This window comes from Sus scrofa, chromosome 14, assembly GCF_054392235.1.
Source record: "Sus scrofa isolate SSC_HxYL_T2T_F1_AM1 chromosome 14, Sscrofa_HxYL_maternal_Yorkshire_Landrace_v2.0, whole genome shotgun sequence".
NCBI classification, from domain to species: Eukaryota; Metazoa; Chordata; class Mammalia; order Artiodactyla; family Suidae; genus Sus; species Sus scrofa.
This window is the reverse complement of record NC_139396.1, coordinates 45,594,619-45,621,046: the sequence shown is the minus strand read 5'-3', so window position 1 is coordinate 45,621,046 and position 26,428 is coordinate 45,594,619. Positions and strand designations below refer to the sequence as shown.

At 44.8% G+C, this 26,428-nt stretch overlaps 1 protein-coding gene across 4 annotated transcripts in view; it reads right to left on the bottom strand.

The window, feature by feature from the left end:
• Positions 1 to 26,428, bottom strand: part of RIMBP2 (RIMS binding protein 2) — a 339,454-nt gene that overhangs the window by 295,969 nt on the left and 17,057 nt on the right. For all 4 annotated transcript variants that reach the window (XM_084993473.1, XM_084993468.1, XM_084993470.1 and 1 more), the window contains exon 2: positions 22,455 to 22,561. In XM_084993473.1, coding sequence (XP_084849599.1) covers positions 22,455 to 22,514 — 60 coding nt within the window. In that variant the 5' untranslated portion in view covers positions 22,515 to 22,561. The remainder of the gene's footprint in view (positions 1 to 22,454; positions 22,562 to 26,428) is intronic.

The window sequence follows — 26,428 nt, the reverse complement described above, 5'->3', positions numbered from 1 at the left end:
TAGAGAGAGACTTTGTGGCTTTTTTTTTTTTTTTTCAGTTGTTTGGGAGACTCCTATCAGGAGCTTATAAACTGTGTGTCTTGCCAAGCACAGAGATGGACCCAGCAGTGAAAACAACATCATTTTACCCAGAACATCAGGAAACCCAATAAGCTAAGAGAAAATATGCTCATCTTTCTTGGATACTGTTTTAGTAGAACAGCTTAAAGTTTAAATCTGAGTTTGCAAAGTCAGAGGCCTACAGGGGGCAAATGGACTGAGAGTGAGAAATGTATGTCCCCAGTAACGTTTTGGTTTTTTGGTTTTGGGGGGGTTTTTTAGGGCTGCACCTGTGGCATATGGAAGTTCCCAGGCTAGGGGTCGAATCAGAGCTGCAGCTGTTGGCCTACACCACAGCCACAGCAACGCCCATTCTGAGCCGGGTCTGCAACCTATGCTGCAACTTACAGCATTGCCAGATCCTTAACCCACTGAGTAAGGCCAGGGATGGAATGCACGTCTTCAAGGATACTAGTCAGGTGTGGGTTTTTTTGTTTGTTTGTTTGTCTTTTTAGGGCTGTACCCATGGCATATGGAGGTTCCCAGGCTGTCCAATCAGAGATATAGCCACTGGTCCACGCCAGAGCCACAGCAATGCAGGATCCGAGCCGTGTCTGTGACTTACACCACGCTCACAGCAACACCAGATCCTTAACCCACTGAGCAAGGCCAGGGATTGAACCCGTGTCCTCATGGGTGCTAGTTGGGTTCATAAGCGCTGAGCCACAACAAGAACTTCACTAGTCAGGTTCTTAACCTGCTGAGCCACAGTGGGAACTCCCCAATACAGATCTTTTTTGTATTTTCTTCCTTTTTTCCTGTTTTTTTGTTTCCTTTTTAACTTTTAATCTTCTGACTTTTAATAGAGACATGGGTGTCACAAATATGTCACTTTCCATTTAATTCTATTATAAAAATTATAAAAATTCTACTATAATAAAAAATAGGGAGCTCAATGGTGGCTTGGCAGATAAATGATCCAGTGTTGTTACTGCTGTGGCACAGGTTTGATCCATAGCCTGGGAACTTCCACATGCTGCTGAGGGAAGTAAAAAAAAATTATATGGAAACCCTCTGTATAGTGTTAATATTTTGGTACTAAGTTAATAAGGAAATTATCACCCATGGCCAAATACAGTACTATGAGGACAACTGTTATGGCTACTGTAACCCAGACTGGTAGCTTAAACAATATAAGTGTTGTTCTTTTTTTCTTTTGGGGCCACACCGAAAGTATATGGAACTTCCCAGGCTAGGGGTACACCACAGCCACAGCCACAGCCACAGCAATGTGGGATCCAAGCCTCATCTGCGACCTATACCACAGCTCATGAGGACACCAGATCCTTAATCCACTGAGTGAGGCCAGGGATGGAACCCACATCCTCATGGATCCTAGTTGGGTTCTTAACCCACTGAGCCACAACATGAACTCCAGAAATGTATTTTTTTCAAAGTTCTGGAAGCTGAAAATCCATGCTGAGGGTGTCAGCTGCAATGGTTTCTCCTGAGGCCTCTCTCCTTGACCTGTTAAAGGCCATCCTCTCCCTGAATTCTTCTGGAGTGTTCCCTCTGTGCGTGTCTGTGTCCTAATCTTTTCTTGTAAGGACATCAGTCAGATTGGATCAGGACTCAGAGGTAGTGAGGCTTAGGGTTTCAACATACGAGTTTGGGGGACCATAGCTCAAGCTAACAATGAAGCACCCCAAGATCAGCACCAGCTGGAAGTCACTGCCACCCCCAGGATGGGTGGGGACAGGGAGGAGGTAGCCTCACCAGACCCCTGGGACACAGCAGCTGCCCAGAGGTTGGGGCCTCACAAAGAGACAGTGTCTGGTGGGAGCTGAAGCCTCAGAGTCACTGCCAGGGCTACACGAGGGTCTCAAAGAAGGGGGAGTGGGAAAAAAAAAAAAACCCAGCTTCTCTCTGCCCCCATGATCCAGTCTCCAGCCCCTACCTCTGCTTGGCTGAGCCTCCTGGAGCCACTTAGCAAGGACACCGGGGGTGGGGGCTGGGCTGAGGGCAACTAGGCAGCGCGTTGGTGGGGGTTAGTTGGGGTAGGGCTGTGCTCCAGCCCAGGGTCACCCTGTGGGAACCTGATCTTCTGATTCTTCCAGACACCCTAAAGATCTGCCTTCTCATCTGATGCCTCCCCATTATTTTAACTCTGTGTGGGTCTCCGGGGGGTGATGTTTGATTTAAAGGGACACAGATAACTGATAGAGGTTTGTTTAGACTGAAGAACTGCACCACCAGACCTGGGTCATGCTGTTGAATACCTGGCTTGGCAGCAGCATGGGTAAGCCACAAGTACTCACAGCCCCAGTTGGGGTCCTGGATAAAGTGGGAACATGAGGACTTATCAGAGAATGCAGCTGTGCCCACATCAGCACAGACGAGTGTCCCCTGGGCTGAACTCCCCAAGTTCCTAAAACTCAGAATTGTGAGCCAACAGCAGCAGAGATTCTGCTCTTGCAAAGCCGCCTCCCAGGCCCGTGATGTGACAAACACAGTAAAGCTTGCACAACCTAAGGCAGATGAGATGGTGTTGGGCTCCAGCCCAGGTGAAGGTATTTACCGAGCTCTCAATGGAGAAAGGTTGGCAGACCTGCCCCCCAATGATCTCTTTAATCAGACAGAAGTCTCTGTTATTTGCATCTGGTCCATAAACTTTTTTTGTTTGTTTCTTTAGAGCCACACATGCGGCATATGGAAGTTCCCAGGCTAGGGACCAATTGGAGCTGCAGCTGCCAGCCTACAACACAGCCACAGCAAAGCAGGATCTGAGCTGCATCTTCGACCTACACCACAGCTCATGGCAACACCAGAAACTTAACCCACTGAACAAGGCCAGGGATTGAACCTGCATCCTCATGGTTACTAGTTGGGTTCATTACCACTGAGACAAAACAGAAATTCCTGGAGTTCCCGTCGTGGCGCAGTGGTTAACGAATCCGACTAGGAACCATGAGGTTGCGGGTTCGGTCCCTGCCCTTGCTCAGTGGGTTCACGATCCGGCGTTGCCGTGAGCTGTGGTGTAGGTTGCAGACGCGGCTCGGATCCTGCGTTGCTGTGGCTCTGGTGTAGGCTGGTGGCTACAGCTCCGATTCGACCCCTAGCCTGGGAACCTCCATATGCCGCGGGAGCGGCCCAAGAAATAGCAACAACAACAACAAAAGACAAAAAGACCAAAAAAAAAAAAAAAAAAAAAAAGAAAAAAGAAATTCCTGGTCCATGGACTTTTTAAGTTGAATTTGATGACAAGATTTTCAAAACGATATACGGGAGTTCCAGTTGTGTCTCCATAGGTTAATAACACGTCACAGTGTCCATGAGAATGCAGGTTTGATCCCTGGCCTCAATAAGTGGGTTAAGGATCTGTCAATGCTGCAAGCTGTGGCATAGGTCACAGATGTGGCTCAGATCTGCCGTTGCTGTGGCTGTGGCGTAGGCCGGCAGCAGTAGCTCTGATTCGACCCCTAACGTAGGAACTTCCATATGCCGAAAGTGCAGCTATAAAACATGGGGGGAAAAAAATCCACCAATCTAGATGTCTGACTTCCATTGAAAAACTAGGTCTATTGACAAGGGCCATGATGCTCTGACTGGCTTGACTCACTTATGTTACCTGCTGGGCCCCTGGGAGCACCTGGGTTTGTGAGCTCTGAGTCGCATGATCAAAGGTGAATGACACCTGCCAAACATAAGGGAAGCTCATCTATAAAGCATCTGTATGATACATCTATATAGCAGAGAAAGAAGAAAACCAGATGTGTTCCTTTAGGAAAGGAGATGAGCAAACCAAGACCTCGTGGCAGAAAGCCCAGGAGAAAGTCCCCTGGTGAACTTGACCTCCACCTGACCCCACCCTACCACCTACCTACACTTGATTCCAGTTTGACCCTTCCTGATATGAAGATTCTCTTCACCTTCTGGGCATTTCCAGCTCTTTATGAAAGGAACATTCTCTTGGAATGAGAGAGTCTGTGGTGGGGATTTTTAACAAAATCAACATTTTCTGGACAATCACAAGAACTCAAAAATCAAAGCCACAGAATGTAAAGATGAAGCATCAATTTCACCTTTTAAAAGTAAGTTCCTCTCAGAGTTCCCGTTGTGGCTCAGCAGGTTAAGAACCTGACCAAGTATCCATGAAGATGCGGATTTGAGCCCTGGCCTCACCCAGTAGGTTAAGGATCCAGCACTGGCTGTGGTGTAGGTTGCAGATGTGGCTCAGATCTGGCATTGCTGCGGCTGTGGTGTAGGCCGGCAGCTGCAGCTCCAATTCGACCCCTAGCCTGGGAACTTCCATATGCCGCACCTGCAGCCCTTAAAAAAAAAAAAAAGAAAAAAAAAAGAAGTTTCTCGCTTTGGAAAGGAAAAAAAAAATCAAAATACAGAGAAGTGGTTGAAGATGTAGATCTTTACTTTCCCCCCATGTCCCTCCCTATTGGATTTGAATGGACTTGACACCCCTGCTCTCTCTACTGGGGACCCACTCTCAGTAGAAACAGTCTGATGGGCATCACCATTGGTGGACGGTAACTTCACACTAGCCCCACGGGGGAACCCTCCACAACCTTCCCTCCTTGAGAAAAACCAACAGACCATCCCCAACCAACACTCAAGGCTACTGTTCCCAAGACAGAGCTTACACCCATCCCCCTACCCCAAATAGCTTGGAACTTGAACCACCCCAAATCAGCTCCCAGTACAATACTGTGACCCAGAACTGGCCTTCCCATTTCAGGCCAGATTACCCACCCCACAGAACCAAACAAATTAAAGCAACAACTACATCTTCCCAAAGCTCCTGAATTCCCTGGAGGGGGCCCAACAATGACGGAGGTTCTTTTCTTGGAATGTGGCTGATGGAGTCCCTAAATATAAGCATTCTGATTTGGTTAATTTTCCATCTGGGATTGAGCATGCTGTGGATGCAGGAGATAGGAAGTCTAGAAAGCAGTTTCCTAATTATCAACACTTCAAAAAGGGGAGGAAGAGAAGCTTGATTTCAGGGTCAAGTGAGTCCATCCATGTGGGAAGGGGGAGGGGTGAGGCCTATGGGAATTGGGAGAGTTTGAGGCCCACCAAAAGTAATTCCAGTTAACTTTAAACTGTACAAAGCAAACAAAAGACACGTCCCCGGTTAGAGTCCTTCTTGACAGTTTCTAGGGGAAAACTTCTGGTTTTTTTTTTTCCATTTTCTTTTTCATGGCTGCACCTGCAGCATACAGAAGTTTCCACGTCAGGGGTCAAATTGGAGCTGCAGCTGCCGGCTTACATCACAGCCACAACAACACGGGATCTGATCCACATCTGTGACCTACACCACAGCTTGTGGCAACACCAGATCCTTAACCCACTAATCAAGGCCAAGGATGGAAACCCACATCCTCATTGATCCTAGTCAGGTTCTTAACCCACTGAGCCACAACAGGACTCCCGCTAGGGGAAAACTTCTTAACAGAGCTAGAGAGGACTTGACCATTCTAACCTCAGCTGATGTCAGAGCAACTTTGAGATTATACATCAGCTGCCGCATCATTTAATTCATCCTTTGAAAATCTACACATCAAGAATGAAGATACTAAAGCTTCTAGGTCAGACTGTAGAGTAGGAAAAATTTGAGGAAAAATTTCTGGGTTTTAAGGGTAGATCAGTTGACAGCGGTATAAAGTCCAGGTCAACAAGCTGTGGCCCATGGGCTGAATCTAGCTCATCACTTGTTTTTGTCAATAAAGTTTTATTGCAAGATTGCCACACACATTTGTTTGCATTATGTTTATGGCCACTTCCACACTATAATGGCAAAGGTGAGGGGTTGCAATAGAGATTATTTGGCCAGCAATAATCTAAAATATTTACCATTCGACCCTTTACAGAAAAAGTATGCATTCCCTGGTTAAAGGTTTCTAAACTTTTTGATCAAATATCCTTACTGATTAAAAAAAGCTATGGAACATGCAGCCCTATTATATATGAGTTATGGGATATTTACATAGTTGTAAAACATCTCCCCACAAATTATTTGCCAATCACAAAGGGGAAATTAGAAAACTTCATGTGAAAAATCTCTAACAGACGCGACCCTAGCCAGGAACCAAATTAACATCACCAGAAGCAGGACACGCCAAAGTCATGTGCATCCTGGATTTTGTGTTTAAGAGATCACCTCAGCATCGCTTGGCAGCAATTACACCAAAAATGCAAAACTAAATCAAATCATGAAGAAACATCAGCAAACCCAAATCAAGGGAGGGCCTTCAAAAGGATCAGCCCATCCTTTCCACACGTGTCAAGGGCACACAAGGCTGGAGGGGTGGGGATGGTTCCGGATGAAAGGAGCCTGAAAAATGTGATGACAACCTGTAATGTGTCTTGGACTAGATGCTGGACCAGGAAAGAGAGTGGCTGGGCAGGGCCTTATGGGGGCAACTGATAAAACCTGAATGGGGGCTGTGCACTGGACAATGGTAATGCATCAGTGTTAAACCTTCAAATCATTGCTCTGCATTGTGTAAGAGGATGTCCTGTTTTTAGAAAAAAACTCATTGAACTACTTTAGGATAAAGGGGCAATATAGTGTTAGATATTAGCAATTTAGTGTTAGATAGATGGTTCTGGAGGAACATCTCCCTCTCCCACTGTGTGCGTGTCTATAAATAGATGATAGGAAGAAAAGAAGGAAGGGGGGGAGGAGAAAAGGAGGGAGGGAGGAAGATGATAAATAAATGGGGGCAAAATATAAACAATTGATGAATTTGATGTAAAAGACATAAAAGCATTCTTTGTGCTATCCAGACTAAATTCTAATTTAAAAAGATACATGCACCCCTATGTTTATATCAGTGTTATTCACAATAGCCAAGACATGGAAGCAACCTAAGTATCCATTGACAGAGGAATGGATAAAGAAGATGTGGTACAAATATGCAATGGAATAGTACTCAGCCATAAAAGAGAATGAAATAATGCCATTTGCCACAAAATGGATGGACCTACAGATCATCAGACTAAGTGAAGTAGTTTAGAAAGAGAAAGACAAACACCATGTGATATCACTTCTATGTGGAATCTAAAATATGACACAAAGGGAGTTCCCATCATGTGCAGTGGGTTAAGAATCCTACTGCAGTGGTTTAAGTTGCTGCAGCAGCCCAGATTCAATCCCTGGCCCAGGAACTTCCATTTGCCATGGGTGCAGCCATAAAAATCAAATCAAATAAGACACAAATGAATTTATCTGTGAAACATAAACAGACTCACAGACATAGAGAACAGACTTGTGGTTGCCAAGGGGGAGGGAGTATGGGGGAGGAAAGAACTGGGAGTTTGGGATTAGCAGATACAAACTAGCATATACAGAATGGACAAACACCAAGGTCCTACTGTAGAGCACAGGGAACTCTATTCAATATTCTGTGATAAACCAAAATGGAAAAGAATATAAAAAGAATGTATGTATGTATAATCGAATCACTTTGTTATACAGCATAAACTCACACAATATTGCAAACCAACTATACATCAATAAAATAAAATCTTTAAAACCATTATTTATGCTATTCTTCTTGCTTTTCTGTGTTAATGTCAATAGAAAACTTTTATGTTTAATGAAGGACAAAATTCCCCAAAGCTCCCCCATAGACACAGCTCTTGCCTTTGGCTCATTCCTGGCAATTCATGCCCTGTGAGTTCATTTATTTTCAGGCCAATAACGCAAATTGGATGTACCCTGAGGCCCCCATGCTAGTCTCTCGTTCCCCCCTTTATCCTCAGGTACTGATTTTTGGGTGTCTGTCCAGCATGGCCTCCCTGAGCACTGCTGCAAGGGTTGGGTTTCTCCATGGAACTCATGACCTTTGAATTTGATGGAAAACAGACTTGCAGAGTGTGTTGTCCTTTTCCCAGATGAGACACAGCACAGGTCTTTTTCCTAAAACAAAATTAATGTTGTGCCAATTTTGGTTTGGCTGGTGTGACCTTTCTAATGTCCATTCATCACTTTTTTTTCCTATATAAACAGGATACTGATTAATTTAGGGTGGCAAATGTCCCCAGACTCTGTTCTGGCTAATGAGCTGTGCTGACTGGGAGTCGGGAGGGAAGAGATCTGGGAAAAAAAAAAAAAATTTGCTTTCCTCATAAAGGGGAGTAGATAAGGTTAGTGTTATTTCTCATTCTATTTCCTATCCTGACTGTAGATGTGATGGCTGGAGCAGTGGCAGCCATCTTATAATTATGAGAGAAAAGTTGGGAGACTCATGACAGCCCTGATATCCTTAAGCCACTGAATCATGGCCAGCAGCTGCTGACTTCTCAAGTGAGAAAACATAAAGCCTTACTTGTTGAAGACACTGTTAGTTGTGTGTTCTATTGCTTTTGTCCAACCCACTTTTAACTGCTAAAACAATAAATCTTATTTTCCTTTTTTATCTTTGACTCCAGAGAAGAGTTATGATAAAATACACTGCATTATATTCTCATGGGGTCCCTTCCTAGTCTCCCTCCCGCAAGAAGATAAATTTCAGTTAAGCTGTAGTCTTAATTCTTAAGTCCTGATTCAGGCAAAGCTCCCATGGGGAGAGTACTCTGCATAAAGCTGATGATTCCTACTTTCCTTCCCCAAACTGAACATTTTCCACTTCTGTTTAATTATTAATATGCTGCAGATATATTTAAGAAGCGACCCTAGCATAAAGTATATTTAAACCTCCAGCAAAGATTTCCATTATGCTGATGAATAAAGGATGAGTTGCTCCAGCCTGCCTGCCCCTAACTGCTTAGCTGCTCTCCCCACGCTTCTCGCTCTGCTGGCAGCTCTTCCACCTGGTCTGTTTGTCTGGCCAACTGATAGGATCATCATAAGATCTTGCTCAGAGGAGTCATGAGCCCAAGACTCCTCGGGGAACAGCAAATGTTAATGCCAGCCGAGTCTGTCAAGACAAATGCAAAGAGGAAGACAAGGTCCAGAAACAAACTGTCTCCAGCCTGACTTAGGATGGGACACAGAAAATGGCCCAGCCTCTGCCTGCTGTCCACCCTAGACCTACTGCACGATCCAGAAACACTGGAATGGGATGGGAGTAGCTAACAGACTCTTTGGAGCAGAAACAGCAAAGTGAAACCAGGACACCAGGGAAAGCACCAGGATGAAACACCGGTGTGAATGTGGCTCGGTCAACGATTTATTTCCTGCAGGTCAAAAATCCTATTGCTGAAAAGTATTCATCTGGGTTAGGCCGCTATGATTCCAAAATGCTCAAACAACTGGAAATTTCTCTAGGTAGGCAGGGTGGGGGGAAGCCTCAGAAGATGTGTAGTGTTTTTGTCAGAGATTGCAGAGTTCACTGTGGAGAAAGGGGAAACAGAAGGGGTAATTTCCAGTAAAAGCAGAAACATAACCTGGCATATCAAGTGGAGAAGGGAGCACTGCACAGAGATTCCTATGGCACCAGGGGAACGGGCATCACTGGACTGAGGGAGCAGACCTCACCAAAAGAGATCTGGAGACACTGGGGGACAGGTGTCACCTAGCGAAATCCTGAGGACACTGGGGGAATGAACATCATTTAGAGAAATCCTGGGGACACCAGGGGACAGGCATCACTTAGAAATCTCAGGTGCAGGCATAACTGCATCAGATTCATGAAAGGCATTTGCACAGTTGATCTTTCCCTTGTGGAGCCTCTGCTCCATCATAAGATGACAAAGGCCTTGGTAGTAGCCTTGCCTTCAGCCCAAGCCCCAGAGTGAGACATCAGAGAGGACTCCACTGAACCCTGAGCCTGAAGCAGAGCCACCCATGCGTGCCTGCTCTACAGGTCTTCTCTTGACCTAAAATGAGAAGCAATGACTCAGAGACCTGAAACTGTTACTCAGCAGTCGCTGACAGCTCACTTCCCCTTACTGAAGCCGGGCTACCCGTGGCATGGGGTAGGGGGAGCAAAGATGTTTGTAATCAGGGCTTGAGAACAACAGTCAATGCAGGCAGCTGATTAATTCCATCTGCCTTTGGAGAGAAAGCGAGTCATTAAATGGAAATGCAAGAGATTTTTAGAACAGAGGTTTCCCCAGGGCGTCCCATTATACTTTCATAGACTAACTATCTGAATATCCGTGTGTGTATCACCAACATATGTCTACAAATGCGAGTTAACATAATAATGTGCTGTCTGCTGGTTTATCACCACAACATGCATAAGAGTCCTCAGCTCCCCTCCCCCGCCCCCACAGCCCACCTGGCTTGTTTCTCTTGGGTACCTGGGAGTCACAGCCCTGTGGTCCTGGTTAGTCTGCTTTACAAAATCAGATGGACAACCTTCAAAATGTACACACAGACCTGTATGTCTTATTTTGTTTTGTTTTAATTTTATTGAAGAACGGTTTATTTACAGTGCTGTGTTAATTTCTGCTATACAGCAAAGTGATTCAGTCACATATATTCTTTTTCATGGTGTTTTCCATTATGGCTTATCACAGGGTATTGAATAGAGTTCCCTGCGCTGTACAGTAGGACCACATTGTTTATCCATTCTATATATACCAGTCTGCACCTACTAACCCCTAACTCCCAGTTCATCCCTCACCCACTTCCCCATTCCCTTGGCAACCACAAGGGAGTTCTGTTCTCTATGTCTGTGACAGATATGTATGTCTTATTTCCTTTATTTGATGTCAGGTACTCGAAAAATTATTTTTAAGAATTTTATCATATATTCCACCCCATTGTACAAGCATCTTCCGCTTAATGTCTCAACGATCCTAAAAAAAATCAGAAACTCAGTGTGAAATTGCTTTCCAGGATCCTATTTTCTTCTATTTCAAATTGGAAAAGTTATTACATGTTACACATCAACCCAAGGTCCCAACCAATTTCCTAAATGTAACTAAAAAAAAAAAAAAAAAAAAAAAAAAAACCTTGTAAAACTCCTATGTATATGTAACATACACACAGAAAACATATATATATGTACTGTCATGTCAGCAGGTAAAAATATTATGTCACTTCCTAAGTATCAGACCATTCATACCATTGTCACAGACAGTTGCTCTGAATGTGGTACCTCTGGGGAATCTGAGATCCATGGCCCTTTCAGGGACACAAGGAAGCCTTTGCAAATACCTACACTAGACTTTGAGGTTCCATCACTTGTATTTTGGGTATAAGTTGAAACTTTGTCCACTTACCGTTTTGCTTAAAATGCCAAATTGAGAAACAGACTCACAGTCGTAGAAAACAGAGTTGTGGTTGCCAAGGTGGGGTGGGCGGTGAGGGAGGGAAGGATTTGGGAGTTTGGGATTAGCAGATGCAAAGTAGCATATAGAGAATAAACAATAACGTCCTACTGTAGAACGCAAGGAACTCTAATGTCCTACGGTAAATCTTAATGGAAAAGGATATGAAAAAGAATATGTATATAATATATATATATAACTGAATCACTTTGCTATAGAGCAGAAATTAACACAGCATTGTAAATAAATTACACTTCACTAAAACTTTTCAAGTTGCCACCCTGAATCATGATCCAAAATTTATATTTCTCCTAAAATACATATCTCAGAAGTGATATATTTATATCATTTATATCACATGCAAGTATTGTATATTGTATACATAAAATATGTGTGTGGGGATATATATATGTGTGTATATATATATATATAAAATGAAGTTTGGTATTAAAAACTGACAAGGATACTTCTGGGAACATATCTACAGGTGAGGTATGACTGAGTTTTAAGAGCTGGGGGTTCTGTAGTCTCTCAGAGCTATTTGAATCTCACACCCTCCACTTCGAAGCTCTGTGTCATATAGTATGTTGTGTACTCTGTTTCCTCTTGCATAAAACAGAAATACCATGCTGTACACCTGAAACTAAGGCAATATTGTAAGTCAATTAAGAAAGCAGAACTATCACCTAACACAGAGCATTGTAAGAATTAGAGGAAATAATGCACATTTTTTCACAATGACTCCCTTCTTATGAGAGAATGTATATCTTCTCTATCAACCCAAGCAGGGGTAGTGCCTTACTTTGGCTGATGCACTGAGAGCGGTGTGAGGTGTGTGTCATTTCCATGTAAAACACTTTCAGCATTACCCATTTTCTCTGTCCCTGTCTGCGCTATCGTGGAAGCATGCATCAAAATAGATCTCCCTTCTACCGGGTCCCTCAGAACAGTAAGCGGAGCCCCCTGGCAACTGGTAATAGGCAAAAGCATGATTCAGAAACAAACTTTTTTTTGCTTTTTAGGGAGGCATATGGAAGTCCACAGGCTAGGAGTCGAATCGAGCTGCAGCTGCCAGCCTACACCTCAGACACAGCAACACCAGATATAACTTGCATCTGCGACCTACACCACAGCTTGTGGCAGTGCCGGATCCTTAAATTCCTGAGTGAGAACAGGGATCGAACTGGCATCCTCATGGATGCTATTCGAGTTCGTTATTGCTGAGCCACAACGGGAACTCCCCAGGAACAAACACTTTTAAGCCACTGAGGTTTGTGACTTGTTTGTTACAGAAGCATAAACTAACCCATCCTGACTGATTCTCCATGGCTCCTATTACATGTGTAATAAAGTCTAGCTTTGGGTAATCTTGGAAATGTCATTTCAACTCTTGAAGCTGCCCTTTCCTCCTATGTGATACAGGGGTGATTACATTATGTCCATCTGCTAGGGCTGCAGTGGGACAGAAAAGCCCTAATGGAGAGCCCTCAGCACCACCAGGAATGGTAAAAAGAATCACTATTTTCATCATCATTACCATTTCAGATGTATTCAAGGAACACTTTTAGAATTTAGCTGAACTAGATTTACCTACTCTCGTTAATGGGAATAAAATCTATTTATTTCCTCTGAGAGCCCCAATCCATCAATCTTGGCTCTGCGTCCCAGCTCACGGTGTCTTTAATGACTATACCATGTGGATGATACCTGTGCTGTCATTGTTACTATTCTTCACGTTTCCTATACAGGTAAGAATCTAGACCAACAAGATCTGATCTTATTCTCCCAGGTTACTTTTATCTCAGAAAATAAAGCTGTACAAAACCTTAGTGAAACTCTCTACCATTTCTCTCTCTCCACCAACAACTTCTCTGGACCTTGCAGACCCCTTGTCTCACGTTTCCACCTGCCTGAGATGAGCCAGTTTTTAAGGGCAGGTGTTCATAGCGCCTTTGGTACACTTGGGTGCACCACATGATAGTCACTTGTCCTTGTCTAGCTGGGCACTTCCTCCTCACCTCCTTCCAGCCACAGGGGCCTATCCCGCATGGATGCCCAAACTGCAGACAGGCTGGATGCACCTGAGTTCTCTGAGGACCTGCGACTCACCTGGGCCAGGCCGGCCACACTAGCGCCTGCCACAGGCCCCTTGAGACACTAGCTACCCTCTGGCGCCACCTACTGGTTCTCTTCCCCCTTCTGCTCAAGAGCAGCTTTCCCCTCAAAAGTAATGAAAACGTGAAGACTTTAAGCTGGTCACATTCTCTTTTATAATGGTTATGGGAGTGGAAGGATGGCATTCTGGCTCCTAAGGTGGTACACTCTCACTTGTGCTTTGTAGAAAATATAAAATCAGCCCAAAGACAAAGCCCCCTCAAAAGCCCCACTCTGAAATAACCATCATTCATGTGTACGGTACCTGCCCTTTCCAGTTTATCTTATGACATTCTTTTATTATGTGTATTATATGAAAATTATATTTATTATATGCATTTTCTCTAAACATAGAACATTAGGGGAAGACTAATTGTTACCTTATTTTGTTTTCCCTAGATTCTATTTTGGAACCTAATTTGTTCTAGTAATAAACAGTTCACCATAATATAACTTTTTCATTTTTTATGGCCACACCCTCGGTATATGGAAATCCCAGGACCAGGGATTGGATTTGAGCTTCCCGTGAGACCTACGCCACAGCTTCAGCAACGCTGGATCCTTTAACCCACTGTGCTGGCCTGGGGATCAAACTTGAGCCTCTGTAGCGACAGAAGCTGCCGCAGTAGGATTCTTAACCCACTGCACCACCTCAGGAACTCCCCATAACATAACTTTTTCATTTAAGTTATGGGGTTTGAACACCATCATCATAGCAACATTCTCTAACTTATGTAATGCCTGCCTCCCACTGTTTGATATTTCATTTGTTTCTGCATGTTGTCCTTGGATATAAAGACCTGATCATAGGCATCTTTAGGGCTCTGAATTCTCATTGCCAAATTGCTATCTAAGATGTGTGCATTTTCATCCCAGTGAGCAGTGCCTCTTTCCTTACATCCTCACCAACATTTGGTGTTATCATTTTTTAAAAGTCATAGCCAACTTGGTATGTTAAAAAATGGCACCTCTTTGCTTGGGGGACAGTGTAACCCAGCCTTGGACCAACTGTGTGACCTCAGGCCAGTCACCTAACTTCTCTGTGCCTCAGTTTCCTCGACTATACAATGGGAATAAACAGAGTGGTCATGCCTCCTAGGTTTGTGTGAGTCAGTACATGGAGAGCCCTGCAGACAGCACAGCCAAAAAAAAAAAAAAATAAAGACATTTTTCTGAAAAATCTGCATCCTCCAGCAAGACTAACTGCTCTCGGGGTTTCAGCCACCCCTCCCCCTGACACCTCCCCTCTTGTCTCCAGCACCCGCCCCTTCAGTGAAGGTCACCCTGACACTGACTGCCATCCACACCCTCGCCCTGACACACCGGGACAGCACCTCAAGTTCAACCAGATCAAAACCAGTGGCACCATTACCATCAAGAACCTCAAATGCTATGATAGACCATTTTATATATATATATATATATATATATATATATATATATATGTATATACACATTTTATATATACACACACACACTACTTGGCCATGAAAAAGAATGAAATCATTCCATTTGCAGCAACATGGATGGACCCAGAGATGATCATACTAAGTAAAGTAAGTCAGAGAAAGACAAATACCATATGATATCACTTACATGTGGAATCTTAAAAAATAATACAAATCAACTTATTTACAAAACAGGAAGAGACTTAGATACAGAAAAAAAAAAAACTTATAGTTACCAGAGGGGAAAGGGGAGCATAAATTAGGAGTTTGATATACACACTGTTACATATAAAATAGATAAACAAGGTCCTACTGTAGAGCACAGGGAACTCTGTTCAGTATCCTATGATAAACCATAACAGAAGAGAATATGAAAAAGAGTATATATAGGTGTATAACCGAATCACTTTGCTGCACATTTGAAACTAGTGCAATACTGTAAATCAACTACAGTTACGTTTTTAAAAAGAAACCTCAAGTTCTCCACCCCAACCCTCTCCTGCAGCTCGGAAGCGCATCGTTTATGCCACACATCCCCCGGACCACATTCCCTTCTATCCACGAGAATAAATAACCCCATCTCATGTCAGCACGGCAAGCACCAGACCCTATCTTTCAGGTCACGACACCCCTAAAGAATCAAGTTCATGCTCTCTCACCACCTGACCCACCTCAGCTTTCCCTGGCGTGGGGGGTGGGCGGTGGGGCAGGGAATTATTAACAAGATGGCGGGCGATCGGGGCAATTGAGTGAATGCCTATGGAACCGTGCTTTGTTTGTACGGTTCTGAGCTGGGAATTCAGCCAGGGGCCCATGGGGCCTGTGGACAAGCCCACCACCAAATCACTGGCTCCTGCTCTGATCACCTAGGTGTGCCTTTCCTCCTTGAGCCCCCTCCTCATCTCCAGCAGCGTTCCAGGGAGCCACTAAGCATTGTGGGAAACTCCCTCCCGCTCCCTTCTCAGGAGGCCTTGCTTATGAAAGCCCAGGCCCAGCGTTTTATTCCACCTATTGACCAAAGAGTCCCCTGCTGTCTTGAGATCCTTCGCAGGCCTGAATAGGCTCTAGTTGACAAAAGCAGTCCCGGGGTGGGGGGAGGCTTTAGACGTTAACGTCCTACAGGTAACCTTTGTCTGTGGATTATTCACGTACGGCTAGCTGGCTAGCATTGGAGGCCTGAAGTTCCAGGGGCCCGCCTTCAGATGCGATGATCAACAGCTCTGAAAGGGTCGCCCAGGTCAGTGAGAAATGGGATTTAGTGGACACAGATCCTATTGACCCAAGGTTTTTAAGAAAACAGTTGCCAAGGAGAAAAAGCAGCCACATTCCACAGCTGGGCAAAGAGCCTGGACTCAGGGGCTGTGACAGAGCGCCCTCTGCTGCTCATTTCATGCCCTGCAGGCCACAAGAGCTAATGCAGAGAAAACCCCAAAAGACAAAGAGGCCACCGGCTCCAGCTAACCATCCTAAGGACAATCCCATGTTCCGAAGCCCGGCACACAGAGGGCACCATGCCTTTTTAATGACGTTTTATTGAGGTATTATTTATACACCTATGTTAAAGGTAGGGGTTGGATTGTTTTTAGGACATTTATAGTTATGCAACTACCACCACCATCAAGTTCTAAAACACTTGCATCAGAGTTCCCCTTATGGCTCAGCAGTTATGAACCTGACTAGTATCCATGAGCATGAGGGTTTGATCCCTGGCCCAGCTCAGTGGTTTAAGGATCCAGCATTGCCATGAACTGTGGTGTAGGTCACAGACACAGCTCCAATTCAATCCCTAGCCTGGGAATTTTCATATGCCATCAGTGTAGTCCTAAAAAAAAATACATAAAATAAATAAATAATAATTAATTAATTAAAAATAAAAAAATAAAACACTTGCATCAAGCCTGGAAGTTCCTAGCCTCAGGCAACAACTGAGCTGCTTTTCCACTTCTACCATTTTGCCTGTCTAGAAATCTCACATAAATGAAATTCTGCAATCAGTAGCCTCTTGTATCCTGCTTCCATCACTTCGAGTAGTGATTTCGAGGTCCACCCACGTTGCTGTAGGATCCAACTGCATGGATTCCATCCAGCAGTAGTTCAGCAGGATTCCATTGTATGCACTGACCACATTCAGTGTATCCACTCACCTGCTATTTCCTACTTTTTACTATTATGAACCCTGCTACTGGGAACACGTGTGGATAAATCTTTGTGTGAACATGTATTTTCATTGCTCTTGGGTAAATACCCAGGAGTAGAAGTGCTGGGTCCTGTAGGAAGGTTTAGCTTTTTCAGCAATGGTTTTCCAAGATAACTGCACCATTTTACATGCCCTGTTTACCCACATCCTGGCCTTCACAGCCCAGGCACACCTGTCTCCTGCTTCTTAGGGATAAATCCCTTTCTCTGGACCCATTCCCCATTCCAGGGGCTAAGTTCACTCCCCCTTTATCTGCTCCATATTTGACCTACATAAGGGAGCTTTTTCCGAAATTAAATCACTTGCTTTTTCCAAAATTAAATCACTTGCAACTTTTTTATTGAAGTATAGTTGATTTACAATGTTGTGCTAATTTCTACTGTACAGCAAGTGACTCTGTTTTTATATATATACATACACTCTTTTTCAAATTCTTTTCCAGGAGTTTCTGTCGTGGCTCATCGGTAATAAACCCAACTAGTATCCATGAGGACAGGCCCCACTCAGTGGGTTAAGGATCTGGTGTTGCCATGAGCTGTGGTGTAGGTCACGGACACAGCTCGGATCCCGTGTTGCTGTGGCTGTGGTGTAGGCCAACAGCTGGGAACTTCTATATGCCGCAGGTATGGCCCTAGAGAGACAAAAAAAAAAAAAATTGTTTTAAAGAATTTTAAGGTGGCAGATGTTACTGCTGAACTGCATCCCCCCACCCCTGCCAAATTTCATATGTTGAAGCCCTAACACCCAGGCCCTCAGTCTGGTCTGAGTTGGAAATAGGGTCCTTGTGGATGGAATTAGTTAAGAAGAGGTCATCCGGGAGTTCCTGTTGCAGTGCAGCAGAAATGAATCCAACTAGTATTGACCAGGATGCAGGTTCAATCCTTGGCCTTGCTCAGTGGATTGGGGATCCGGCATTGCCATGAGCTGTAGTGTAGGTTGCAGATGCAGCTTGGATCCCAAGTTGCTGTGGCTGTGGTGTAGGCCAGCAGCTGTAGCTCCAATTTGACCCCTAGCCTAGGAACTTCCATATGCCACAGGTGTGGCCCTTTTAAAAAAGCAAAACAAAAAGGGGGTCATCCTGATTAGGGTGAGCTTGGGGGAATACATCCTACATCCACACTGTGTGTCCAATGAGGCAGCCAAAGCCACACTTTGCCCCTGAGTACCTGGAGTGAGGCTGGTGTGACTGAGAAGCTGGATTTTATTTTTATTTAACAGCCACCTGTGACTAGCAGCTTCCGTGTTAGCGCAGGTCTAGGAGGAACCAGACCCCAAACTAGAAAATACAGCACAGAATTTTTAGCGCTATTTCCTCCCTTCCATCCATCTGCCGCAGATTTTCTGTAAGAGGCATCCACTTTGGCACTGGGGAATACAGCTGTGAACAGAACAGAAGCAGCACCACCCCTGGTGGAACTTATATTCCAGGGGTTGGGGTGGGGGGAGGCCAGAAACTGATGAAAGAATAAAACCACTTCCCACAGGGACAAGTGCAGTGATGACAAATAGGGCAGAAGTGTCAGAGGGTAGTGGCTGCTTTAAACAGGGTGTGGGGAGGTGGCACTTAATCAAGACCTTAAAGAGGGAACTCCTCTACGATGCTCTTTTAAGATGAGTCGAAGCCCACGTGGTGGACCCAATGGATTGGTGCATAGCTGGCCATATTCCCAGAGGATATAAAATGATGAGACCCAAATTATGAGAAAGAACTGATCATGCAGAGATAGAAGGGAAGAGCACTGCAGTCAGGGAGAATAGCAGGTGCAAAGACCCTGAGGTTGGAGGAACAAAGGGAAGTCCTAAGTCATGGTTGATGGAGAGTAACAGAGGACACAGCCATGGGAAAGGCAGTCTGTGAGGAAGACCACCAAACTGACCAGGCAAAGCACAGTCATGATACTTTTTTTCTCTTCTTTTTTCTTTTTTGGCTGCTTCATGACATATGGAAGTTTCCAGGCCAGAGATCAGATTCAAGCCACAGCTGCCTCCGAAGCTGCAGCTGTGGCAACACCAGATTCTTAACCCACTGTGCTGGGCAGGGGATCGAACCTGGGTACCACTGCTCCCAAGATGCCCCAAGCCCACTGTACCACAGCAGGAACTCCATGATACACTTTTTTGTTTGTTTGTTTGTTTGCTTTTTAGGGCCACACCCAGCATATGGAAGTTCCCAGGCCAGAGGTCGAATAGGTGCTGTGGCCACTAACCTACACCACAGACACAGCAATGCTGGATCCTTTAACCCACTGAGCGAGGCCAGGTATTGAACCTGAGTCCTCTTGGATACTAGTCCAGTTCATTACCACTGAGCCTCGATGGAAACTCCTCTACAATGCTCTTTTAAGACCAGTCAAAGCCGGAATGGTTGGCCCAATGGATTGATGGACAGCTGGCCACAGACCCAAAGGATATTAAGTTTGAAACCAAATGTGGTGACACAACTCTTCAAAGTCTGCTCCACTAAAGCAAGAGACGGTGCAATAAATGCCTTAAAAAGTGTTTTCAGTTCTGGCTGGTTATTAGAAGCACCAGGGGAGGTTTAAAAAAAAAAATCTTACTGGTGGTCTAGCCACACAGTGGAAAATTATTCAGCCCCAAGAAGGAATGAGACACTGGCATAACGCCACCACATCCAGAACCTTAACATATTCACTGGGAGTTTGGGGTTAGTAGATGAAAACTATTCCATTTAGAATGGATAAGCAATGAGGTCCTGCTGTACAGCACAGGGAACTCTATCCAATCTCTTGGGACAGACCATGAGGGAAGATAATATGAAGAAAAAGAATATATGACTGGGTCACTTTGCTGTACAGCAGAAATTGGCACAACACTATAGTAAAAATTTTTTAAATAAAAAAGAAATGCGTTTCCTCTAAACAAACACAGCATTATATTCAGTCAAAGAAGCTGGACACAGAAACACACAGATCGTATGACTTGAAATATCCAGAATAAGCAAACCCATAGAGACAGGAGGTAAATTTAGTGGTTGTCAGGGGCTGGAGGTCGGGCCAGGCAGGGCAGGGGGAGGTGACCACCAGTGGGCTTCCTTTGGGGGTGAGGGAGCTGTGTTAGAACTTGACGGTGGTGGTGTTTGCACAAGGTCGTAAATGCACTAAATACCACTGAACTGTACACTTTAGGGGGTTAATAAAATTCATAAGATGTTGACATCATATGGGTTTCACCTTGACAAAAATAAATAGGTAAATAATTGGTCATGTCTAGGTCAGATTCGAAGAATTCAACAGAGAGTTGGAAATTGCACACTTGTTTGTTTGTTTGTTTCCTTCTTTGGCCACCCCACAGCAAATGGAGTTCCAGGGCCACGGATCAGATCTGAGCCTCAGTTGTGACCCACCCCGCAGCTGCAGCAATGCTGGACCCTTGAGCCATTGTGCCGGGCTGGGGATCAAAACTGTGTCCTGGCACTGCAGAGACAGCACTGATCTCGTTGCGCCACAGCAGGAACTCCTTGAACACTTACTGAGTAGTTATTGTTTGTACCCCACTTTGCTAGAAAGGTCCTAGTTTCATTAGCTCTGATTTATGGATGAGGAAATGGAGCCCCGGAAAGTTTAAGTAATTCAGCCAAGGATACACCTGGGGTGGGGAGAATTCAAACCCAAAGCCATCTGGCCTCAGATGCCCTCTGAACAGTGAACCAGAAGAATGAGGAGAGGGTTGTGGGTGGATGAAGAGGCCCAAGGAAGGTCCAGATTGGGACTGTGGGGCTGGCACTGATGGGAGAGGAACAGGTTATCAAGTTCTGCTAACAATCCTTGCTGGAAAATTCCATTCCAACTGATTTCCTATTTTCTGCCTATTTTTTTTTTAATCTGGCACCAGCTCTGCACCCGTTTTCTTTCTTTTCTTTTTAGGGCCGCACCCATAGCATATGGAAGCTCTTAGGCTAGGGGTCAAATCAGAGCTGCAGCTGCCAGCCTACACCACAGCCACAGCAACACCAGATCCGAGCCACATCTTCAGCCTACACCACAGCTCACAGCAATGCCAGATCCTTAACCCACTGAGCAAGGCCAGGGATCAAACCCAAGTCCTCATGGATAATAGTCAGGTTCTTAACCTGCTGAGCCAGAACTCCTAGACCTGTTTTGTTACTATGTCACAACACACTTCAACATTATTTATGGGAAGTCCTTCCTTATTTTTCACTCTTGTCAGAAATATCCTTTTTATTCTTCCCAGATGAATTTGAGAATCACAGGACAACATTTTCAAAAATAGTGGAAGAATAACTTTGCTCTTAAAATATTGAATCTTTCTACCCAGGATGATGTTTAACTTCATTTATTGAAAAGTCCTTTTTACCTCCCTTGTTAGAGCTCAGTTTTCTCTAAACAAGCGAGCAAACCTCTCCCCTTGTGTGTTCAAAAGAACCCCTCCTAACACCCACGTTATAAAGCCAAAGTTGAAGACACTAAATATTTAGAAACAAATGATGATGAGAATTTAGATGAAAGAAAACAATCACACCTATAAGTTTTGAGGCTCTGTAAATGTGGATTCTTTTTTTTTTTTTTTTTTTTTTTTTTTGCCATTTCTTGGGCCGCTCCCGTGGCACATGGAGGCTCCCAGGCCAGGGGTCAAATCAGAGCTGCAACCACCGGCCTACGCCAGAGCCACAGCAACTCAGGATCTGAGCCGCGTCTGCAACCTACACCACAGCTCACAGCAACACCAGATCCTTAACCCACTGAGCAAGGGCAGGGATCGAACCCGCAACTTCATGGTTCCTAGTCAGATTTGTTAACCACTGCGCCACGACAGGAACTCCAAGTAAATGTAGATTCTTAGGTTAGAAGAATTAATGAATAATTTTGGTTTATCTTACGTAAATATATTATTTTGGATAGGCTCAGAGGTTTCTTTGGCCATTCCCACGGCCACGTGGACATTCCGAGGCCAGGGATCAAACTCGTGTCATAGCAGCAATCTAAGCCACAGCAGTGACAAGGCCCGATCCTTAACCTGCTGAGCCACCACAGAACTCCCTCTGGTAGGTTTTTTTTTTTTTTTTCTTTTTGGCCACCCCCTGGCATATGGAGTTCACAGGCCAGGGATCAGATCTGAGCCACAGTTGCGACCTATACTGCAGCTGCGGCAACACCAGATCCTTAACCCACTGTGCAGGGCCAGGGATCAAACCTGCATGCCAGCACTCCAGAGAGGCCACCAATCCTGCTGTGCCACAGTGGGAACCCCTTGATAGGTTTTTAAATATTCTAAAAAGGGTCCCTGACAATTCCCCTCAACCTCCTTCCTAGACCCCAGGTGGGGACCACTCCCCTGAGCCACATCAAGCCATGAAAACATGGGCGACCCAGCTTCCAGGGCCCTCCGTCACTCACCCATCTCCCAGGCTCTTCCCTGAGGTGGCGACGGATTTCTCGTCCCTTCTTGAGAGACATGGGGACAAGCACCCAAGCCTGGGGCCATCGGCAATGCCCCTGGTGCCCTGTAAGAAATGAAGAGCACAGAACATGCAGGTAAAACACAAGAGCCTCTTTCAGCTCCTCCCGGGACCAAGAGAGGGACCAAGAGGAAGCTCAGCATCACTCACATGATGGCTTTCCCCTGGGCCTGGGGATACAGGCTGCAGCTTGGGAAGAATGTGAGAAGCCTGAGGGACACAGGGACCCTGGACATGCTGACAATCAGCCCCTCCTCCGACAAACCATCTTTAAACATTTGTTTGGTGTTTAAGGACAGTCTGGGGGTGGGAAGTGTGCAAGCCCAGGCAAGGCAGTGCCATCCCCACCCCCAGCCAGCACATCCTGCCCTGCCCTCAGCTAAGGAGGTCAACTTTCCCTGGAAGGCACCTCCTGGGTGCAAATCCAAGGAAGCCAACACTCAGGCCCAGGAAGGCGTCCGAGGAGCGGATTTCATTCCCGTCCCAGCCCATTTCCGGGATAGCTCAAAATGCCTTTCCAGGGTCAGCCCAGGCTTCAGAGAGCACCTTGGCCTCAGCCCCTGGTGGGTGAGACAGCCCTCCTCGGGGGTCTGTGACCCTGACCTGCACGGGAATCTCCTGGACCATCTTTCCAACCTTTTGAATCAGAATCTACTGGGACAGGCATAGCACTTACAGGTGCAAACCTCCCCCAGAGGATTCTGCTGAGTCTCACTAATTAAAAACCACTGGAAGATGGAGTTCCCTGGTGGCTCAGTGGGTTAAGGATCCATCTTTGTCACTGCAGCAGCTCAGGTCACTGCTATGGCATGGGTTCAATCCCTGCCTGGGAACTTCTACATGCCACAGGTGCAGCCGAAAACAAACTGCTAGAAGAATTTCCAGCCCTTCCTGGTTGTCAGTATAATTTCTCAGACTGGAATGAAGCACAAAGGCTTCACTCCCAAGATCCTTAGATGTCTCGGACAGGACAGTCTGGCAGTCACATAATTCTTCCCTAATCAGTTTGTAGATCAACTAGGAAAGTCCAGCTCCAGATGTGGGCTTCTTGGGTAAAGTAATATTTCTTGTCCTACAAATGTAGGTGTGACTCACCACAGATGGTCATTTCAGTGATTTTTTTTTTTGGTCTTTTTAGGGCCACACCAGCAGCATATGGAGGTTCCCAGGCTAGGGGTCAAATCAGATCTATAGCTGCCAGCTTACACCACAGCCACAACAAAATGGGATCCAAGCCGCGTCTGTGACCTACACCACAGCTCACGGCAACACCAGATCCTTAACCCACTGAGCGAAGCCAGGGATCGAACTTGCAACCTCATGGTTCCTAGTTGGATTCGTTTCCACTGCGCCGTGACAGGAACTCCTGGAATGTTTTCTTAATATCACAAGTAAACAGGGAGTTCCTGTTGTGGCACAGCAGAAACCAACCTGACTAGTATCCATGAGGATGCAGGTTTGATCCCTGACCATGCTCAATGGGTTAAGGATCCAGAATTTCCATGAGCTGTGGTGTAGGTTGCAGACACAACTCGGATCCCAAGTTGCTATGGCTGCGAAGGCCTGCAGCTGTCACTCCAATTCAGCCCCTAGCCTAGGAACTTCCATATGCCTCAGGTGTGGCTCTAAAAAGAAAAAAAAGTAAAATCACAAGTAAACAAACAGTGAAAGTGAGATAAATATCTTAACTTTAAAAAATCACAAGTAAACAAACAGTGAAGGTGAGATAAATATCTTAACTTTTTTAAATGCTATGCCATCACATAAAGCAAAAGAGCTACCACTTCTTCCTAATTGATCTGGGGCAACCTAAACTGTGCGTTTTCTTGGTGCTAGTGTGTCTAGAGTGTGAATGGAGGGGGTGGGGAGAGGCAGGGAGAGGCCACAAGTCTGCACTTTTCCTTCCAGGTGAACATCTCCATACAGCATGAGCTGCAAGCCCTCTGAACTGGGGTGCAGCCCCGGAGAGGCGGGAGCAAGGAATGGGGAGCTAGTGTTTAACGGGGACAGGGTTTCAATTTAAAGGGAGGAAAGAGTCCTGGAGATGGATGGTGGTGATGGTGGCACTTCATTGTGAATGTACTCAACGCCCTTGAACTTTACACTTCAAATGGTTAAGATGGTAAATTGGGGGTGGGGAGCATATCCAGGACATGAAGAAGTTCCTGGGCCAGGGATCGAACTCGCACCACAGTAGTGACCCGAGCCACTACAGTGACAATGCTGGATCCTTAACCCACTGAGTCACATGGGAACTCCAAGATGATAAGCTTTATGTTCTATGTATTTCACTACAATTTTTTAAATTGTTTGCTACGTCTATGAGTCTATTTCTGTTTTGTAGATAAGTCCATTTATACCATTTTTTTAGATTCTACATGTAAGTGATATCACATGGTATTTGTCTTTGTCTGACTTACTGCACTTAGTATGATCATCTCCAGGTCCATTTGTGTTGCTATTAAAGGCATATATATCATTCTTTTTAGGGCTGAGTAATATTCCATTGTGTCTATGCACCACATCCTCTTAACCCATTCTTCTCTTGATAGACACTTTTGCTTCCATGCCTTGCTCATTGTGAGTAATGCTGCTGTGAACACTGGGATGCATGTACCTTTTCAAATTATGGTTTTCTCCAGATATATGCCCAAGAGTGGGATTGCTGGATCATGATAGCTCTATTTTGAGTTTTTGAGTTTTTATTTGTTTGGGCTACACCCACAGTATATGGAAATTCCCAGGCCAGGGATCAAACCCCAGCCACAGCAGCAACCCAAGCCTCTGTGGTGACAATGCCGGATCCTTAACCCACTGAGCCACAAGAAAATTTCTATTTTTAGTTTTTAAGGAACCTCCAAACTGTTCTCTAGACGGTTACCAAAGGGGAAGTGTTGGGGGGGAATAAATGAGGAATTTGGGATTGACAGATACATACTACTATACATAAAATTGATATCCTACATGGACCTATTGTCTAACACAGGGAACTATAGTCACTATATTGTAATAACCTATAATGGAAAAATATCTGAAAAAGAACAGATTTATATATACATCAGAGGGCTGAAAACTCCACCCTTGGATCATGCTAAACACATCCATTTTTGAATGTAGCTTAGCTGCCTCTGTGCAGAACAACAAAGAGGCACATTTTTCTCATCACCTTTCTCCATGCTCCCCACAGCTCAGACTGCCCCATTGCTTTATCCTTCATCCCATAAGTTCCCCAGCCCCTTGCCTTTGGGGAGGCAGATTTAAGCCTTATTCTCCTGCATCCTCGATTGGCTACCTTGTGAACAAACCCTCTCTTTACTGCAAAAGATTTGGAGGGATCCCCCAGATCATGATGAGACAGGCCCAAGTGGTGTGCCCGGAATGACACAGGACAGGGTGAAAATGCTGGGGTGGTTCAGGTAGCTAGAGACACATGGGAATATTCAGAGACCAAGATATTTTTAACCAGTCCCTATTGGAACAAGAAAAAATATGTATACATATACATATGCATACACATATATAAACACATACACATAAGTAGACACATACATATAAACATAAATAGATGTGTACACATACATATACACATAACATAAATGACAAATATATACATATGCCTGTATACATACATATACATACACATACACACATACAATATATATACACAGTAGCAAAGAAAAGAGGCAAGAGACACTGCCCAGCAATCCCAGTCTTGGGCATTTATCTGGAGAAAACTCTAATTCAAAAAGATCCATGCACCCCCATATTCATAGCAGCACTATTCACAATAGCCAAGACATGGAAGCAACTTAAGTGTCCATTGACAGGTGAATGGATAAAGAAGATGTGGTACAAATATACAATGGAATAGTACTCAGCCATAAAAAAGAATGAAATAATGCCATTTGCCGC